The sequence below is a fragment of the Chiloscyllium punctatum genome, chromosome 11 (genome assembly GCF_047496795.1).
Source record: "Chiloscyllium punctatum isolate Juve2018m chromosome 11, sChiPun1.3, whole genome shotgun sequence".
Classification (NCBI taxonomy): Eukaryota; Metazoa; Chordata; class Chondrichthyes; order Orectolobiformes; family Hemiscylliidae; genus Chiloscyllium; species Chiloscyllium punctatum.
The window spans coordinates 91,709,749-91,729,111 of NC_092749.1; the positions used below are offsets into that span (position 1 = coordinate 91,709,749).

At 39.8% G+C, this 19,363-nt stretch overlaps 1 protein-coding gene across 2 annotated transcripts in view; it reads right to left on the bottom strand.

The window, feature by feature from the left end:
* Positions 1-479: 479 nt before the first annotated feature.
* LOC140483195 (cyclin-dependent kinase-like 4) overlaps positions 480-19,363 on the bottom strand; it is a 59,067-nt gene continuing 40,183 nt past the window's right edge. Inside the window, exons 5-9 of one of the 2 annotated variants that reach the window (XM_072581254.1) lie at positions 19,114-19,311; positions 18,929-19,017; positions 9,742-9,798; positions 9,480-9,614; positions 480-703 (exon numbers count right to left, since the gene is read on the bottom strand). In XM_072581254.1, the coding sequence (XP_072437355.1) occupies positions 608-703; positions 9,480-9,614; positions 9,742-9,798; positions 18,929-19,017; positions 19,114-19,311 (575 nt within the window). In that variant the 3' untranslated portion in view covers positions 480-607. Of the gene's footprint in view, positions 704-9,479; positions 9,615-9,741; positions 9,799-18,928; positions 19,018-19,113; positions 19,315-19,363 lie in introns of both variants that reach the window. The other variant, XM_072581253.1, reaches the window with a different exon arrangement.

A 19,363-nucleotide genomic window follows, 5' to 3' on the forward strand; every position in this document is an offset into this window, starting at 1 on the left:
TTATTCCAAATCTTATTCCAAACAGCCTTTAGATGGAAATCTAATTTTCTAAGTCTTTTGAAAAAAAATGGCTCATTATATTAAGGAAAAGGCCATTGGAAGATGAATCTTTGGGAGTGAGTGGGATAAACCCTGGTTTATTCAGCCTCTCCCTCTAGCTCAAACCCTTCAACCCTGGCAACATCCTTGTAAAACTTTTCCAAACCCTTTCAAGTTTCACAACATCCTTCTGATAGGAGGGAGACCAGAATTGCAAGCAGTATTCGAAAAGTGGCCTAACCAATCTTTAAATAACTTAACAATACTTACTCCATATCACAGACAGCAACTCTTTTCTGTTATGCACCTCTACCCTGGATTTTTATTTGTATTTTTAATGTCCCATTTAACTTCCCATCTAACGAAAAAGAATGAACAAGAAAACCTTTTATGTGAAATATGGTTTGTTGTTTTTAATTAATGTATACATGAGTCTTATTTACAGCAAGTAAAATAAAGCAAAATAATACCCATATCACCACTTCAGTCTTATACAGAAACCTTTCTTGAGTACATTACATCTAGATATTTCTGTTTCACTTCAGAACCATAGGCTTGATAGAGATTGTCAGATGGTAGGAAGGTGATCGAACCGTTGCTGACGAAGCTGCTTTCTGGCATCTGGTGTTGGTGACCCATTATTACCAGGGAGCTGAGGCAAAAACTAATTTTAAAAATGAAAAAAAAACTAATAAATTTCCAACGAAAGTTTGTGATGTTTGCCCAGACCTGGTTTCTAAACCATTTTCTTGCCCACCACCCTTCCTCTAACTGGCAGAAAGAGGTATGGCAGAATGCTAAAATCTTGAAAATGGAAATTCACATCAAGCATAACATTAGTCCCTGCAGTTTAGTCCATCAACAAGACCCCAGTGAAATCAGATAGGGATACACTTACAATATAATAGTCACAGCCCAAAAGCATAATCATTATTGTTAAATACAAATATTTAAATCATTATAGTTCAATATTATTAAAGTTCATATTAAATCAACTCAATTACTTATTTTCTTTAACCTAATTTGCTGAGACATTAATGTGTGATCAAACTATACTGCATTTATTTGGTTTTAATGTCTTTTTTTACTTCTGCAACTTCTAGATATCCTGTAGGAGAAACTTCTGCTCATTCACTATTGGACAACATTCAAGAAGTGTAACATATCAAAAATAGCAGAGGAGATTGGATATAGAATAAAAATAGAGAGATGCTGTAAGTCAGAAACAAAAACAGAAATTGTTGATAAAGCTCAGCAGATTTGGCAGCATCAAAGTTCTGAGGAAGGGTTACTGGACCTGAAATGCTAACTCTAATTTCTCTACACAGATGCTGCCAAAGCCCCAGTTTATTCAGCCTCCTCCCTCTAGCTCAAACCCTTCAATCCTGGCAACATCCTTGTAAATCTTTTCCAAACTCTTTCAAGTTTCACAACATCCTTCTGATAGGGGGGAGACCAGAATTGCAAGCAGTATTCGAAAAGTGGCCTAACCAACGTCCTGTACAGCTGCAACATGACCTCCCAACTCCTAGACGCAGTGCATTGACCAATAAAGGAAAGCATGCCAAATGCCGCCTTCACTGTCTTATCTACCTGCAACTCCACTTTCAAGGAACTATGAACCTGCTCTCCAAGGTCTTTTTGTTCAGCAACATTTCCCAGGACCTTATTATTGAATGTATAAGTCCTGCCCTGATGTGCCTTTCCAAAATGCAGCACCTCAGATTTATCTAAATTAAACTCCATCTGGCACTCCTCAGCCCATTGTCCCATCAGATTAAGGTCCCGTTGGACTCTGAGGTAACCTTCTTCTATGTCCACTATGCCTCCAAATATGGTATTATCTGCAAACTTACTAACCATATCTCCTATGTTCATATCCAAATCATTTATATAAATGATGAAAAGTCTTAAAAACATTCAAAGAGGTCGCCTCAACTGCTTCACTAGCAGGGAATTCCACTGATTCCCAACCCTTTGGGTGGAAAAGTTCCTCCTCAACTGAGTCCAAAATCTGTTCCCCCTTATTTTGAGGTTTTGCCCCCTAGTTCTAGTTTCAATCGCCAGTGGAAACAATCTCATTGCTTCTACCTTATCTATTGCCTTCATAATTTTACATGTTGCTATAAGATCCCCTTATTCTTCTAAATTCCAATGAGTATAGTCCCAGTCTACTCAATCTCTTCTCACAAGTCAAGCCTGGAATCAAACTCGTGAACCTCTTCCAGCGCTCAAACACCCTTTCTCAAGTATGAAGACCAAAACTGTATATAGTAGTCCAGTTGTGGCCTTACCATCACCATAACCAGCCTATTTTTCAAGTCTATCCTTCTAGCAATGAAGGATAATCTTCGATGTGTCTTTGTAACTACCTGCTGCACCTGCAAGTGAATTTTTTGTAATTCCTGCACAAGGAGACCCAGGTGCCTCTGCAATGCAGCAACCTTTCACCATTTAAATAATAGTCCATTCTGCTGTTACTCCCACTAAGATGGATGATCTCACATCCACCAACACTGTGCTCCATCTGCCAGATCCTTGTCCACTCATTTAATATATCAATATCCCTCTGCAGACTTTGTGTCCTCTGCATACTTTCCTGTACCACTCATTTTAGTATAATCTGCAAATTTTGACACACTATTCTTGGTCCTCAACTCTAAATCATCTGTAAATTGTAAACAATTGTGGTCCCAACTCTGATCCAGCACTGGAGGGAGACAAAAAAGCAGGAACTTTATTGGCCTGTTGGCCTAACATCTGATCCTGGAGAAAAAAGTTGTAATAGGGCATTTGAAAATGATGTTCAGGCAGAATCAGCATGATTTTGTGAAAAGATCAAGTTTGACAAATGTTTGGAGTTGTTTGAGGAAGTAATTTTAAAAAAACACAGGTTCAGGGGAACAAGTAGATGTTAATGACTTCTAAAAGTCACTTGGTGAGTTTCTACAAAGAATGTTATCACACAAAATAAGAGTGCATGACACTAGGAATGATTTATTGAAATGGAGAAAAGATTGGCTAACTCACAGAACAAAGTCAGGATAAATGATCTGTTTGAAATTGGCAAATTGTAATCCATCTGGTCCAGGTAATTTGTCCACCTTCAGATGTTTGTTTTTCTAGCACCTTCTCCTTGATGATGACCACCATTCTCACCTCTATGCCCTTATTCTTTTGAATTTTTAGAATGTTACTCATGTCTTCCATGTAAGACTGATGCAAAGTACTTGTTAAGTTCCTCTGCTATTTCTTTGTTCTCCAGTACTACTTCTCCAGCATCATTTGCCAGTAGCCCAATGTCTACTTCTTCCTCTCTTTTGCCCTTTATATATCTAAAGAAACTCTTGCAATGTTCTTTTACCCTCATCCTTAATCTTCTCCCTCTTTATTTCCTTTTTAGTTGTGATGTGTGGTCATTGTAGGCTTCCCAATCCTCTGTTCCAGCCCCTCCTTTAGATTGTACGATTTATTTCATATTGTCAATGTTCTTTCAACCAAAACAAATTACTTTAATTTCCCTGCAGTGAACTTCATGTGCAACTGGACAGCCCATTTCACCAACTCACCATTGTGATTTTGAAGTTCTACAATATCCTATTAAGTTCATAATGCTTCCAAATTGTATATCATCTGCAAATGTTGACTTTATGTCCTGTATACCAAACTCATCATATCATCGTATAGATCAGGAAAAGCACATGTCGCAAACCTGACCCTTGGGAACTCCACTACTAATCTTCCTCCACTCTGAAACACTGAACACTACTGTCTGTTTCCTACCATTTAGCTATTTTCATATGCATATTGCTCCTGTCCCTTTTGTTCCATGTGCCACATGTACAATGCTGTTGTGCTGTATCAAATGCTTTTTGGTTAACTATACATACCATATCAATAGCATTATTTCCCTACCACTGAAGCTAAATTGACTAGAATGTAGTTTCCAGATTTATCTTTTTTGAGCAAGGCTGTAATATTTGCAATGCCCCAGTTCTCTGGTGTCCACACACTACCCCCTAGCTCCAAATCTAAGGAATACCAAACAATGATGTCGAGTGCCTCCACAATCTTTTGTACTCATTTCTCACAGTCTCAACACATCTCATCTGATCTTGGTGTCATATCACCTTTAAGTACAGACTGTCTAAAATCTGCTCCTTATTGATTTTAAACCCTGAATTATCTTCTCTTTAACCATGACCTTTGCACTATCTGCTTCCTACCTCGTGTTTGATATTACCTTTTGTTCCAAGGGGCATTTATGGGGATTGTTGCAAGTATCAGGAACAGCATCATTGAGTTGCTATAATCTGCTGGGTTTTCAGATAGGTTAAGTTATTTGATGCCTTGTTCTCGTTTGTTTGTGTTTCATTCGGTAATCTTGTAAATAAATCCTGTTTTGTTTAAATCCAAGTAGTTTGACCAGTTGCATCTCTCCTGGAATATCCACTTTACACCTTATCAAATACCCTCTGGAATTCAAATACATAAAATCTGCAAAGTTAATTTCCTTTTACAAAACTATGTTGACTCTGTTTGTGTTAAGCTTTTCTAAATGCCATGCTATCTATTGTTTAATAATGAATTCTAGCAAATTCTAACCAGAGATGTTAGGCTACCAGGCTTTACTGACTAGGTTCCCACATTAATAATAGTGAGTTGGATGAGGAGGTGAACGGTTGCTGATATCATGTGAAATCATGTACAGCACTGACAAAGTCAGGATCTGGGCTACTTCCTTGAAGTGTAATGGCCTGGTCAATAACATCCTACTTAGAAATTCCTCTGCTAGTGAACAAATCTTTTCTCCAACTACCCTGTCAAGATCCTTCACAATCTTGTATATTTCAATAAGGTCACTTTTCATTCTTCTAAACACTAATGAACAAAGACCTAACCTCTTCAGCCAGTCTTGATAAGTCAACCTCTTCATCCCAGGAAACAACCTAGTGAATCCGCTTTTGAACTGTCTCCGATATCCTTTCTTAAATACGGGGCCAAAACTGACCAACACTCCAGACTTGCAATAAGATTCCCTTTTTTTTAAATTCCAACCCTCTAATAATAAAGGCTTAAAATTCCCTTTGTCTTCTGAATTACTTGTATTCTAACCTTCTTGTGTCACTTGCACAAGAACACCCAGATTCCTCTGTGTTGCAATTTTTGGAATCGCTCTCCATTTTAATAAAGTTTATCCTCTGATTTGTTCTATCAAAATGCATGACCTCATACTTTCCTACCTGAAATTCCATCTCCCAAGTTTTTGCCCACTCACTCAATCTATCCAAATCCCCTTCAAGATTCATTATGCCCACATCACATAATGCCTTTCCAGCTCTATTACACCATCAGCAAACTTGGATACATTATACTCTGCTCCTTCCTCTACCTCATTAATATAAATAGTAAGGGACTGACCCTTGTGGCAGAAAAAAACCGTTAATCTAAACTATCCGTTTTCTGTGTGTTAACTAATCCTGAATCATACTAATACATTAACCGGAAGTGTTGAACTCCTATCTTGTGCAAAAACTTTTTATCAAAACCTTCTGGAATCCAAATACATAAAATCTGCAAAAGTAATTTCCTTTTACCAAACTATATTGACTCCGTGTTACACTTTTCTAAATGCCATGTTATTTATTGCTTAATAATGAATTCTAGCAAATTCTAACCAGAGATGTTAGGCTACCAGGCCTTACTGACTAGGTTCCCACATTAATAATAGTGAGTTGGATGAGGAGGTGAAAGGTTGCTGATACCTTGTGAAATCATGTACAGCATGTCAGGGCATTCAAGGGGTAGAAGACAAAAATTTAATTAAAAATTCCAAACATATGAATTAGCAACTTTTCCTTTAGTAGGCCTTTCAACCCTTCAAGCCTATTTCATCATTTGGTAAGATCATGGCTAGTCTGTTTGTGTTCCAAATTTCAAACTCACATTCATTTTTGATTTCTCTGCCTAAAAAGAAACTATCTACTTCCACCTTAAAGATATTTAACGATCCTGCCTCCACTACTTTATTCAATACTACTTGTTATGAAGTTGAAGACATGTACTGTACCTTTAAAAGAGACTGAAAGATATTCAGTACTGAGGTGTTGCAGGCACTTGTCATGTGACTGACTAACTGTCTGAGTGTATACTGGAAACTTGAAAATATGTTACATTTGGCTGTTTTCACAACAGTTTGAATTTAACCAATCAGCTTAAATTATGCCCAAGGATACTAAAACCCAATCGAATTTGAATTTATTGTTTTTGACAAAATCGAACCAATGAGACGATCTGATGATGTTTGGGGTATAAAGGAGCAGGCATTTTGGAGAATAAGGCAGAGAGTGACAAACTGCCATCGAGAGAGAGAAAGAGAAAGAGAGAGAGAGAGAGAGAGAGACAGACAGACAGACAGACAGACAGACAGACAGACAGAGAGACAGACAGACAGACAGACAGAGACTGCCATTCAAAACTCTCTATCAAAAATACCTTTTCCATATGAAACATCTTTGCAGCAAAAGACCAAAGATGACCCAGCGAGAACTGCAGCTGAAAGAAGACAGACACCACGACAGCCACTGTCTGGTTTTGAAAATTAAGTTGATGTAATTTTAATAGGGGTATTTATTGCATCAGTTTATTGTTATAGAGTTGGGGGTATATAAGAAACCTTTAAGAGAAAGGAGGTTTAGAAGTTTGGGAGAAGATTTGTAGCTCGGGTGCTGGTTGTCGTGGTTCTGTTTGCCAAGCTGGGAATTTGTGTTGCAGACGTTTCGTCCCCTGTCTAGGTGACATCCTCAGTGCTTGGGAGCCTCTTGTGATCTTTCCTCTGGATTTTATAGTGGTTTAAATCTGTCGCTTCCGGTTGTCAGTTCCTTAGAGGCTTAGAGTTGTAAATAGTTGTTTAATATTCACTTTGAGTTAATGAATAAAATTGATATTTCTTTTCTTTAAATGGTGAAACTTGGGGAGTTCTGTCACTCACACTTTAACAGATTACAGGGCAAGGTGTTTGGTTTAATTAGCAGAAGGGTTCACCACTGTATCGTAACACTGCTCTTTCTTTTAATTATCCCTGCCAAAGTGAACAACTTCACAGTTTCCCATACAGAACTCCACCTGCTGGTTTTGCCCACTCACTTAACTTACATGCGTGCACACTTTCCACACTTTCCAAACTATGTTTGTTTCATCTGCACATTTGTCCACCATGCCTTCAATCCCCACATCTAAGTCATTGAAGTAAATTGCAAAACGTTGACGGCCAAGCACAGATGGTTGCAGGACCCACTTGTCACTTGCTACCAATGGGAAACAAACCCATTTATGCAAACTCCTGTTTTCTAACAGCCAGTCAATCTTATCTCCTAGCTAATATGTTACCCTGTATCGTAATCTCCTTCCACACAATAACCTTTTATGCGGAACCTTGTCAAATGCCTTCTAGAAAGCCAAGTACAATACATCATCAGGCTCCCCATTATTCACAGGGCATGCTACTCCTTCAAAGAGCAGGTCCGCCCTTTTGCTAAGTCATGCTGACTCATTCCAATCTCAGATTTCCAAGTGATGACCTCCATAATGATCGATTCTAAAAGCTTATCCACAATAGATGTAAATCCAACTGTACTTTTGTTTCCTACTGACTGAAAATGTGTTGCTGGAAAAGCGCAGCAGGTCAGGTAGCATCCAAGGAACAGGAGAATCGACGTTTCGGGCATAAGCCCTTCTTCAGGAAAGAAGTCCTACTGACTGCCCCACTCCCTTCTTGTATAGAGTGGTTATAATTGGCTTTATCAGTCTACTGGAATTCTTCCAGAATCTAACGAATTTTGAAAATGAAGGCATGCCATTATTAAATGAATAACATTGAAGAGGTATGCAGAGTTTCAATGCGCTGGTATAAAGTTTTTAATACGTGTGTTCGTGGAGGCTAAAGTGAGATGGTAGGAATTCTGGGATTCAAGGCAGCAAAATCTTTTTGTCAGTTTGCTAATGTGTGCATTTCAAAAGACATTGGTACACAAAAGTGTAAGTCTACATCATGTGTTAATCTGCAGAGATGTTTTGGTGGTTTTTAACTTCAATACTTGATGTAACACACATGCATTCTTGGCCCTCTCTGTGACTGCCACGCAGATGATGGCTGCAAGCCAGCTTAGTGCCAGAAAAGATTAACACTGCAACTTTAACCAAGTAGTTGAAATAACAATTGTCAGGTCTTAAACTACATTCTTCTTCTTGTGATATGAAGTGTGCCATCTGAAAGCAAGGTTTCCCTTTTCATTGGCATCAGGTCATTATAAGCAGGAAGATAAGTTAAGGATAAACAAGGAACTATTTACAGAATGTACATGAAATGTGTCTATGGATTACATTGGGCTATGGAATCCTTTGTCTCTCTGCTCCCCTTTCCCATCAGTCTTCCATTCACTAACAACACCCTTTTTCCCAGTGAGAGTCCATTCAACTGCTCCAGCTGTCTTCCTCATTGACTCCACCTAATTAAAAATCACACAACACGAAGTTATCTTCCAACAGGTTTATTTGGATGATCTAGCTTTCGGAGATTTTTAACATTGTACACCCCAGTCCAACACCGGCATCTCCAAATCATGACATCACCTATTGGTTGACGCCCCGGCAAACAGCACAGCTCACTTTCTCGTCACATTGCAACCTGTTGCTTGAGATCAATTACAATCTGATTTATTGGATATTTGGTTAAAAATCTGTTCCCCCTACTTTAACAACACAATTACATGACCATGTTATCTCTAGATTTGATAATAAGAGTGAAAGAATACTCATTGTTTTAACCACATTCTAAGCCCTGAGCTCATACGTAAAGATACTTTGTGACAAATAGTTAATGTGGCTGGTCATGGTGTGATAAGTTTCATAAAGTCAATAACAAGTTAAAAAGGTGGTGTGCAGCGATTCCATACATGAAATGCTCAGCTCAGTTGATAAGTAATGCAACTCCTAATATTAGCATTACGGTTTTAAGTCCCACATTGCATAACTGATTATTTTTAAGATATTTTGTTCAAAATGTTAATATTGACTTTTATTAATTCAATAAAAGATTGAAGATTGAAAGTCTGGGACAGAGCTGAAATCCAGCAGTTATTTGTTATTGATTTTTAAGTAATTTTCTTATTTCATTACTTACTGCATTCTTATATTTCCAGATGGTGCAAAAATCAATAAATGCCACATTTATATTGCAGTTTACCAATGTGACTAGTTCACCTTGAGCATTCTTCCTTTTTATGAATGTGATTACATGTTAACAAATCAAGAAGATTAATTAGCTTGATCTTCCCCATTTTATCATGGTGTATAAACTTAATGTCATTTCTCCATTTCCTATTTCTTTCATTCCATATTTGCTTTGCATGTTAAACTGGGCAAAAGTAGCTCATCAGTACCTGTTGTCTTTTTCGATTCCGACCATCAAGCCATTGCCTGGATTTTTCATTTTCATCTCGATATAAATCAAAGTATGGGTTTTCAAACAAGTCTTCACAGCTGCATCTGTCATCTGGATCCATTTTCAAACAACTCTGAATTAAAATGGACTCAAAATATCATTTGTTATCAGAATAAATAATTTTCCATAAAAAAGCCTTTAAAGAAGCAAAATATTGATAAGTACTATATATTCTACTGAAGGTAGCAGATATTTCTCACCTTCATGAAAGTCAAAGCATGAGGGTTTAGGTTTGGAAACTTATCTTCTAGGGGTTCCTAAAAACAGATTTTTTGTAACTTGAAAAATTATTCAGTAATAAGAAAAACAACATTTTTCAGCAAACTCTTAATATTTATATAAAATGTACTTTAAAGTATCCATTAATGATTACAGGAAAAAAATTGGCCAAAGTCTGTTGCAATTTCCATAAACTCAATGTCAAATTCTAAATTACGATAGGTGCAATACCTCAAATAAAAGCTAATGGTCTTCCCCTTCTTTCTCGAGAATGTAACGTAGTTCCAAATAAATTGAAACTAATTGTATCAGCTTCGTGATGCCAACCCCCCAGCACTGTACAGCTCATGTCCAATAAAGAGAGTGCATTAATGAATAAACTATCAGGGGCTGTCCAAAATCATTTCTTAAATATGTTTAAAAACATGGATAAATATAATTCACTCTTAGATAGCTGATGGGTAATTGCTAGCACATTAGTAAGTCAAGAGATGAACTTGCTTGACTTTCCTCTTTTCATTATATTATTTTTATTTTATTTATTTCTCCATTTTCTATTTCTTCCTGCAGTCACACCTGATTTAGGTATATGGTCCAGAAGGTCTCAGATTTAATTTTCTGTTTTGAGTTAGATGAGCTGGAGCTCTACAAATAGACTCACCAGGCCAGGATTGTAAAGGAAGAAAATTAATTCCTATTGTTGACCACAGTCAAACAACCTCTGATGCAAAATGGAAACTGAGATAGTTTTCAAATTTGATTGTGTTCTTAAGTTCACATGACCAAACAGATGCTGGCACTCGTGGTCAGAAAAAGGCTCTCAGTGTCAGATCCTCCTTACATGGGACTGTAATGGAGATAGACCACTATCCACCTCCTTGTGGAATGTGCCTTTGTGAAAAAGGTCTTGAGAGAGACACAAGGGTTTTTGAAAAGGTTCATCCTGAGCAACTCTGTGACATATGACTCTATGTTATATGAACTATATTGTATGAGGCAGCACAACAGCACCTGGAGGACCATTAATTTGGTGAAACACACCTTCGGTTTGCCTGAAACATATTGTTCTTCCAGTGCAAGCAATTGCTTTCAAGTGAATGTGCAGCCTGTCAGATTTCCAGGTCCAGCACTAAAGCTTGCAGCAGCCATTGTAGTGGCATAATGGAGAAGGTCACTGCCTAGGACCAATATATATAGTATGCCATGGGGTTGGGAACTGTAATGCCTCTCAGGCTGATGCCTCACAAAGAATATATATTGTATTTCACGAACAATGAAAATGTTTGAGGCATCACATAGTGAAACATGCTGTATAGAGAACTTTACATCTATTGTACTTTGAAATTTGCAATTTGAAAATTTTGCTCTCAAGCTGCAGTCGTGTTGTTGCACACGGTGAAGTCTATCCCATTCCCAGAACCTACACCTTTGCAGTCACCCAAGCTGTCTTCCACTTGACCTGGAAGTCAAAGATGGACCATGTTTGCACAGACACCATGCACAAAGCTCTAGATAAGGAGGGAGAAAAACAATGTAGTCCTTGTCCTGATAGCCACCTTTATGTGCGGCTTCATCAAGCTGTGCGTAGACTGTCTATATGTAAATGTTGAGTGTCACTACCTGTTCTCGGTGTTGCAAAATATGGGTATGGCCTTGGTGTTACAGAATGCTCCAAGTAGTTGGATCGTTCCACATTACCTGTCCTTTGTGGAAACATTTGTAAAGAAATCACCTTTGACCACAAGTACATCAGGAAGAGAGGAATTTGTTAAGTGTGTACAAGAAAATGTTGTGATTCAGTATGTGAGTGTACCTACTAGAGAAGGTGCAAAACTTGACCTACTCTTGGGAAATGAGGCAGGGCAGGTGACTGGGGTGTCAGTGGGGGACCACTTTGGGGCCAGCAACTATAATGGAGGCATTGAATATTTTTGAATATATTGAACAAGGCAAGGTAGGTAATTCACTAATAAGGAAGTCAAAGCATACTGGGGTTAAGCAGAAAAGCAGAGTTCAAGCAACAGTCAGATCGGACATGATCTTATTGAATGGTAGAGTAGGCTCAAAAGGTCAAACTCCATCTTCCTGCTCCTAACTCATACCTTTATATGCAAAAACAATTTCTAACAATCTAATGGAGGTGTCATTTCAAAGACACTTCATACTGAAAAAAATCTTCATCCATAAAAGTATTCACAAAATATAAATTCCCTCAAGTGGTCCATCTGTTATAAAATCAAAGATACATTCATCACCTGACAATATCAAAGAAAATTATTTCCTTCACAATTTATTAAAGCTGTCTTTCAAAATGTAGTCTAAATAAGTAGTTATGGGCCGTTTGAAATTCCAATTTCTGAGCTTTCAAACAGCTCCAGCTATTAAAACAAATGATAGGGAATGTCAACAATGCAGTCAATTGAAACCAAAATACCAAATGGCCTTTTCATAACCCGTGGCTACTTTTTACTTTCTATTTCAAAGTAAATTACCTGCCAAACAATAAATGTTTCTCAATATTCAATGGCAGGGCCATTTTTCTATCCAAGCTAAAATTTGGTGGACATTTAAACATGTTGGGAGAGATTCACAGCATATTTTTATATGAATGTTTTGTATGTTTTATGCAAATGTTGTCCATTGTAAAATATAATGCAAGTTAACACTTATACAATGGTAATCAATCGAAATACAAATTTACCCTTTGAAAGGCAAAGCTTTATAAGCAGTTATTGCAGGGAAAACATATCATACAGCACCTCACTATTGATAGCAATTAAAAATTATTTCAGGGACTCGGCAAGATGGCGGCAATTCTGTAGAACTGCTGTGGACAGCTCTGCCTAACAGCCAAGACATACTGCTGTTTTATTGCCATCCCTGGCCAACTTATGCGGTGGAATTATTAGTTTAAAACCTTACAGATCACATATTTGTTAATATTTGGAAGTGGGAAGGATACCAAAGGGAAAAGGAGCAAGCGAACAGCAGCAGGGAGGACACTCCCCTGCAGCACCTATCACAGAGACTACAGCAGCAGCAGCAGCCTCTCCTGAACCCCCCGGGGACCTGACAGACTCACAGGAATGGGCTGTGGCAATACAGAGACTTACCTTGAAAGTTGTGGCTGCAATTGAGGAGATCCGTGGGGAGATACGTGCCCAGGTCCAACCTATCACATCCATGCTGCAGAAGCACGAGCAGGAGATCCAGGGCCTCGGGGAGAGGCTGGAGGGGGTGGAGGGTCGAACTAAGGGCTCGGAAGCTGCGATGGAATCCTCATCCACTCGGTTCCAGGTGCTGGAGGTGTGGGCCTTGTGAGACCATATCGACCACCTCGAAAATCAAGTTCGGAGGATAAATCTCCGAATTGTCGGGCTCTCAGAAGGTGAGGAAGGTGAGTAGCCAGTCAGCTTCTTTGAAAACTGGCTGCCAAAGTTCTTGAGCCTTCACATCGAGTCCAGCAGGCTACAGATTGAAAGGGCTTATTGGGTTACAGTGCACAGGTCAGGGCCAGTGCAGAGCCCCCGCCCAGTCCTGGTGCACTTCCACTCATATAAGGACAAGCAAAAAGTCATAGAAGCTTCCAGATCCCCGGGAAAAAACATGTTTTTGCAGGATTTCTCTGCAGCTGTAATTCGAAAGAGGAAGTCCTTCAATAAGTTAAAAAGAGGCTGAGGAACCTGTGTATCCAGTACGCCATGAGATACCCCACAGTACTTTGTTTCAGCCACGAGGACTCAGTTTACACATTTGACTCGGTGGATAAAGCTAAAAACTTTGTGGACACTTCAAAATAGAGGAATGGCCTGAAGAATACTGTTCATGTTTGTTCTCTTTTCTATCTTTCCCCATGTTTTCTTAACCTTTCTTTCTCCCTAATAATTAACTTTTTGGAAAGGGGGGGTGGGGAAAGACCTTGGAATAAATTGGTTGTTTTTTTTAATAACTGGATTTTCTGATGGGAAATTTTGTGAATGTTCTTTGCTGTCTCTCCCCCTTTTTTTTGTTTGTTCTGTTTCTCTTTTAGCCACAAGTCAGGGTGACATGAAGCCAGGGATGGGTGGAGTGCTCACTTGGTCTTTTTTCTGTTGATTAAGGATCTTTTTTTTTTCTGGTCTATGGCTGGGGCACAATCCGAGTTTGAAGGAGCTGTGAAGGAGGAGATGGGTAGGGTGAGTGCCCCCTATGGGCAGGGGGAGGAATCTTCCATTCAAGGTTTTATAGTTGGTTTTCTTTGTCATTTTTTGGTAGTAATAGTTGTTTATAGTTATGATAGAGTAGTTTTTATATATGTAGTTCTTCGATTCTATGAGACTTTATTTACTTATGCTCGTTGCTGTGTAAGCAGGGTTCTCCCTTCGAGGGGTTCAAGGGTCTCTGAAATGTGATACGGCTAAGTGTCTTATTAAATGGTGCACTTGGAATATTAAGGGAAGTCATTCGCCTGTTAAAAGGAAAAAAGTGCTTTCTAGCTTTAAGAGGGATATTTGGAGATGTCTTCACCCTACCGGCAGGGACTTCACCTGTTTTCAAACCCACATAAATTTCACACGAGGATTGACCTCTTTCTTGCTCCCTTGGCCCTTCTGAATTTGATTATGGGTTGTAAAATTGGGAATACAGCTATCTCTGATCACACGGCGGTATATTTGGAGGTTAAGGTCAAGAGTGAAGGGTTAGGTTTGTGGCACTGGCGTATGCACCCTTTTCTCCTTAAGGATTCCAAATTTGTGGAATACTTTTTGAAGGAGTTTCAGGAATTCTTGACTATCAACTCAGGTACAGCTAGTAGTTCATCTATTCTGTGGGAGACTGCTAAGGCCTTTGCTAGGGGATTAGCTATTTCCTATTTGTCTAGCCAGAAATGACAGAAGGAGGAACAGCAGCGTCTACTTGAGACGCGGTTGAAAGCCGCCAAGGTGGCACATTTTACGCAGCCTTCAGTGACTAAGCTACAGTGGATCATGACCCTCTGGGCTGCCTTGAATTCAATACTGACACAAAGTGCAAAGAAAGAACTTGCTTTTGCTAGACAAAGGCTGTTCGAATATGGGGATAGGCCAGGGAAGTATTTAGCGTACCTGACGAGGAAAAAGCGTGCTCCCCAATCCATTACTGCAATCAGTGACAGCACTGGGGTTCTTACGTACGATGCCAAAAAGGTTAATGAGGCTTTTCGGAATTTTTACTCTGAATTGTATTCGTCTGAAGGTAGCGAAGACAGGAGGGCTAAAATGGAGACCTTTTTAAAGAACCTGCACCTCTCAGGGGTAACCTTGGAACAGGCCTCTCTCCTTAATGCCCCCTCAACAGTTCAGGAAATACAGGAGGCAACTAGGCAACTTCAGAGTGGGAAAGCGCCTGGCCCTGATGATCTCCCAGGTGAGTTTTATAAGGAGTTTATACGGATTCTGTCAGGGCCAATGTTGGAGATGTACAACCACTCCTATATGCATGAATGCCTACCACCATCTTTGAGAGAAGCTAATATTTCCTTAATTCTTAAGAAGGGGAAGGTTCCTGAGGATTGTGCCTCATACAGGCCCATTTCTCGATTAAATTCAGATTTCAAGATTCTGTCTAAGATCCTGGCACTGAGATTGAAAGGGTGTTACCCCATATTATTAAAGAGGACCAGACAGGCTTTATAAGGGGCTGTAGGTCCTCTAATAATATCAGAAGGTTGCTGAATGTGGTCCAAGTTTGTCAGCAATGATCAATTCAGGGGTTGGTAATTTCCTTACATGCAGAGAAAGCATTTTACCAGGTGGAATGGCCGTATCTTTTTTATGTCTTCGGACAGTTCGGGTTGGGTGGAGGTTTTTTATCACCACCCTCTGGCCGCGGTCATCACCAACAGGGCGAAGTCTGGGAATTTTAGGATTGGTAGGGGTAGTCGGCAAGACTGCCCCCTCTCACCATTGTTGTTTACGTTAGTGATAGAGCCGCTGGCAGAGGCCATTCATCAGAACGTACACATAACCGCTCCGGAAGTGGAATCAAGGGCACACAAGATTACACTGTAAGCAGATGATGTCCTTCTGTTTTTATCGAACCCGCTGACCCCCATACCCCACTTGATACAATGTATCAATTCAGTTGGGGCTATTTCAGGATATAAGATTAACTTTGCAAAATCGGAGGCTATGCCTTTGGGGAACCTTAAGGATGTGCCAGAAGTTGAAGGTGGCCCTAAGTTCCTTTTTAAGTGGTCACGGGCAGGGTTCCAATACTTAGGCATTTTTATTATCCCCCAAGTTTGATCTGTTATCTCGGACGAATTTTGCTCACTTTCTTGACAATATTAGGCGAGATCTCCAGAGATGGGAGGCTCTTCCAATTTCATGGCTGGGCTGAATATCTCTCATTAAGATGAAATGTTCTTCCACGTTTGCTTTATCCCTTGCGTATGCTCCCTATAATGTTTCCCAGGTCAACGCTGCAGAAGCTTATGGGGTGGTTTGGTTCCTTTGTCTGGCATCGTGGGCAGCCCCTCATCAAACTTACTAAATTGCAGTTGCCTCAAGGAGGGGGAGGAGTTGATTTCCCAGACATCAGAAGGTATCAACTGAGTTCCCTGCTGTCCTTTGTCTGCGATTGGGTAGGTAACGATCCAAACTCAATATGGCTGGATATTGAGGCCTCCCAAGCAAAGTGCCCTCTTATTAACCTATTGTTCATGGATAAGATGAGGACAGGAATGGACACTGCCGGAACCCCATTGTCATTAGTATAGTCGATACGTCAGAGTGAGGGTTGTTTATCCAAGACTTCACCACTTACACCTACAGTTGACATGCCAGGGTTCCAACTGGGGATGATGGACTCAGGGTTCAAACTATGGGCAGCGAGAGGAGTTTCTAGTTTGGGAGACTTGTTTGAGGGGGAGATTATGATGTCTTTCGAGCAACTGAGCCGCAAATACGGGTTACCCAGCAGAGATCTTTTCCATTTTCTTCAGGTTAGGGATTTCATCCAGAAGAAGACTACACGTCTCACTAAGGCCTATAAGCCCGATACAGAGAGGTTGTTGCTATGCTCCACAAGCACCCTTTCGGTTAGTGCCCTCTATCGCCTGCTGGGTGGCAGGGCCTGGCAGGATATTAACCGGTTATGAGGGGTCTGGGAGCAAGACTAGGAGTGGAGATCTCTTCTGAAACATGGGAGAACATATGGGAGAATACTTGAAAGATCTCAATCTGTAATAGGACACGTGCTACGCAGTTAAAAGTTCTGCACAGGGTTCATCTGGCACCAGACTGTCTGGCGAAGTTTAAAAAAGGGGCATCTTCAGTATGCCCCAAATGTAAAATAGCTGTAGGTACTCTTACCCATTGCTTCTGGACATGGCACAGGCTCCGTTTTTATTGGAGTGCTGTGGGGGAGAGATAGGGTGGGTATTGAGGATTGAAGTCAAAGTAGGCCCTTTATCTCTGCTCTTACCAAATTTACCATCTTTAGACAGGCATGGGAAGAAACTATTTAATATTGTTGCATACTGTGCACGAAAGATTATTCTGATGAATTGGGTGTCTGAGAACCCGCCGGGCTTACTGGAATGGCAGAAATTAATTATGGAGCACATTCCCTTCGACTTTTTCACAAACATGGTGCACCACACAACAGACCATTTTTATAAGACATGGGAGCCCTACTTGAGTTATTTGGATATAGATTTGTCAGTTATCCTAACTAGGGTGTTTGTCTAACCAGGTTGGTTAGATTTGTCAAGTCCTGGGCCCTGGAGGGGGGGGTCTCCTGAGTTAATAGGGGTATATATACAATGCTCCCATTCCTTTGTTTGGGAGCTTTGTGCCAAGCGTAGCTGGTCTGTATTGTGTTGGTTTTTATTTGTTTTTGTTGCTTTTCTTTCTTTTTTTGGTGTTGCTTTGCACAATGTTAAAGTTTGTTTTGTATTATAGGGTCGGTTAGTAGTTGGTAGACAGTATTTGTATTGTAATTTATGGGGTTTTTTGTTTTTATTATACTGATATTTGTTATCGATTGTATTTTTCAATAATTTTATCTGTTTGTAAAGTTAAAAAAATATATATTTACAAAACAAAATTATTTCAAAGCTTGTCAATGAAAGAATTCTTGGAGCAAGTGATTTTGTTTTAGTTCCTCACCTATGACTGAGATTCCCAGCTCTTCTGAACCACATCTCTTGCCAAAACAGGCAGACACTATTGAAGTAGTGGAACACCTAAAATGGCCATTTGATTATGAAGTAGACTCACCATCCACCCCTTTATCCTGGGACCATAACAATCCCATAAAACTAGAATGGGGCAGGAATCCTTAGGATCAGACTGTCTACCTCATTTGGGAAAATTACCCTTGAGTGTAGAGTTGGCCGTATCTATAGAATCTGGTCTTTTGAATGAATTACTATTACTACATGGATAGGAAAATGAAATGGAGAGCACTGAAGTAACTGCAAGAGTAATTCATATCTTAACTGCTTTTTTCCAACTGTTGCCTCTCTCTTACATTCAATCCTCTCCTCTGCCCCTCCTAAACATATCACGCAGCATTGAAGAATTCTTCTCATTGAGAAAAAAAGACCCAAGGAGACAGAGAAAAAGAAAGAGAGATGCTGCCCGACCTATTGAGTTTTTCCTAGATTTTCTGTAATTTGGAGATTAAAACAGATCTCATAGTGGTGGTAAACTTGGGAGAGAGAGGTTAGCAGCACGCCTATCCTTTAGATTTGATTCCCTACAGTGTGGAAACAGGCCCTTCGGCCCAACCAGTCCACACCGACCCTCCGAAGAGTAACCCACCCAGACCCATTTCCCTCTGACTAATGCACCTAATACTATGGGCAATTTAGCACAGCCAATCCACCTGACCTGCACATCTTTGGACTGCGGGAGGAAACCGGAGCACACGGAGGAAATCTACACAGGCGCGGGGAGAATGTGCAAACTCCACTCAGGTGGCCATCCAAGGCTGGAATCGAACCTGGGACCCTGGTGCTGTGAGGCAGCAGTGCTAACCACTGAGCCACCATGCATATTTCTAGTACACTAAGATAAAGTTAAAAAGTTAAAAAGAACTTGGCTATTAAAGTGATTATATTTGTATGGAATACTGTGATTTGCAAGCTCATGTGTACTGTCAAAAGATGTATTATTATATCTTTAGCACTGCACAACTTACCATATCCTCAGGATCTGGCTCTGGTAAATTAACACCCTGAAAAAATTGGTTATTCCTGAATATATGCTCATGTCTTGGGATGAGTTTACCTGAAAGAAAGTAAATGAAGTTATGCGATAATTGTTACATAGGCATCACAGTCATATCAACAAACATAAATGATTATATGATGATAAATAGTTTACCCAGAGTCCTTATTATCAAGTAGATTTGGTCCACATCTGATTTCCCAGGCCATAATGCTTGCCCAGACACCAGCTCTGCAAAGACAGTACCTACAGCCCAGATGTCTACTGCAGCCTCATATTTTGTATCTCCCACAAGGAGCTCTGGGGCTCGGTACCAACGGGTTGCTACATAGTCAGTGTAATCATCTCCAGGACCTGCTATTCAGGAAAAAAAAATTGATATAATTTCACATGAAATGAAGCCTGA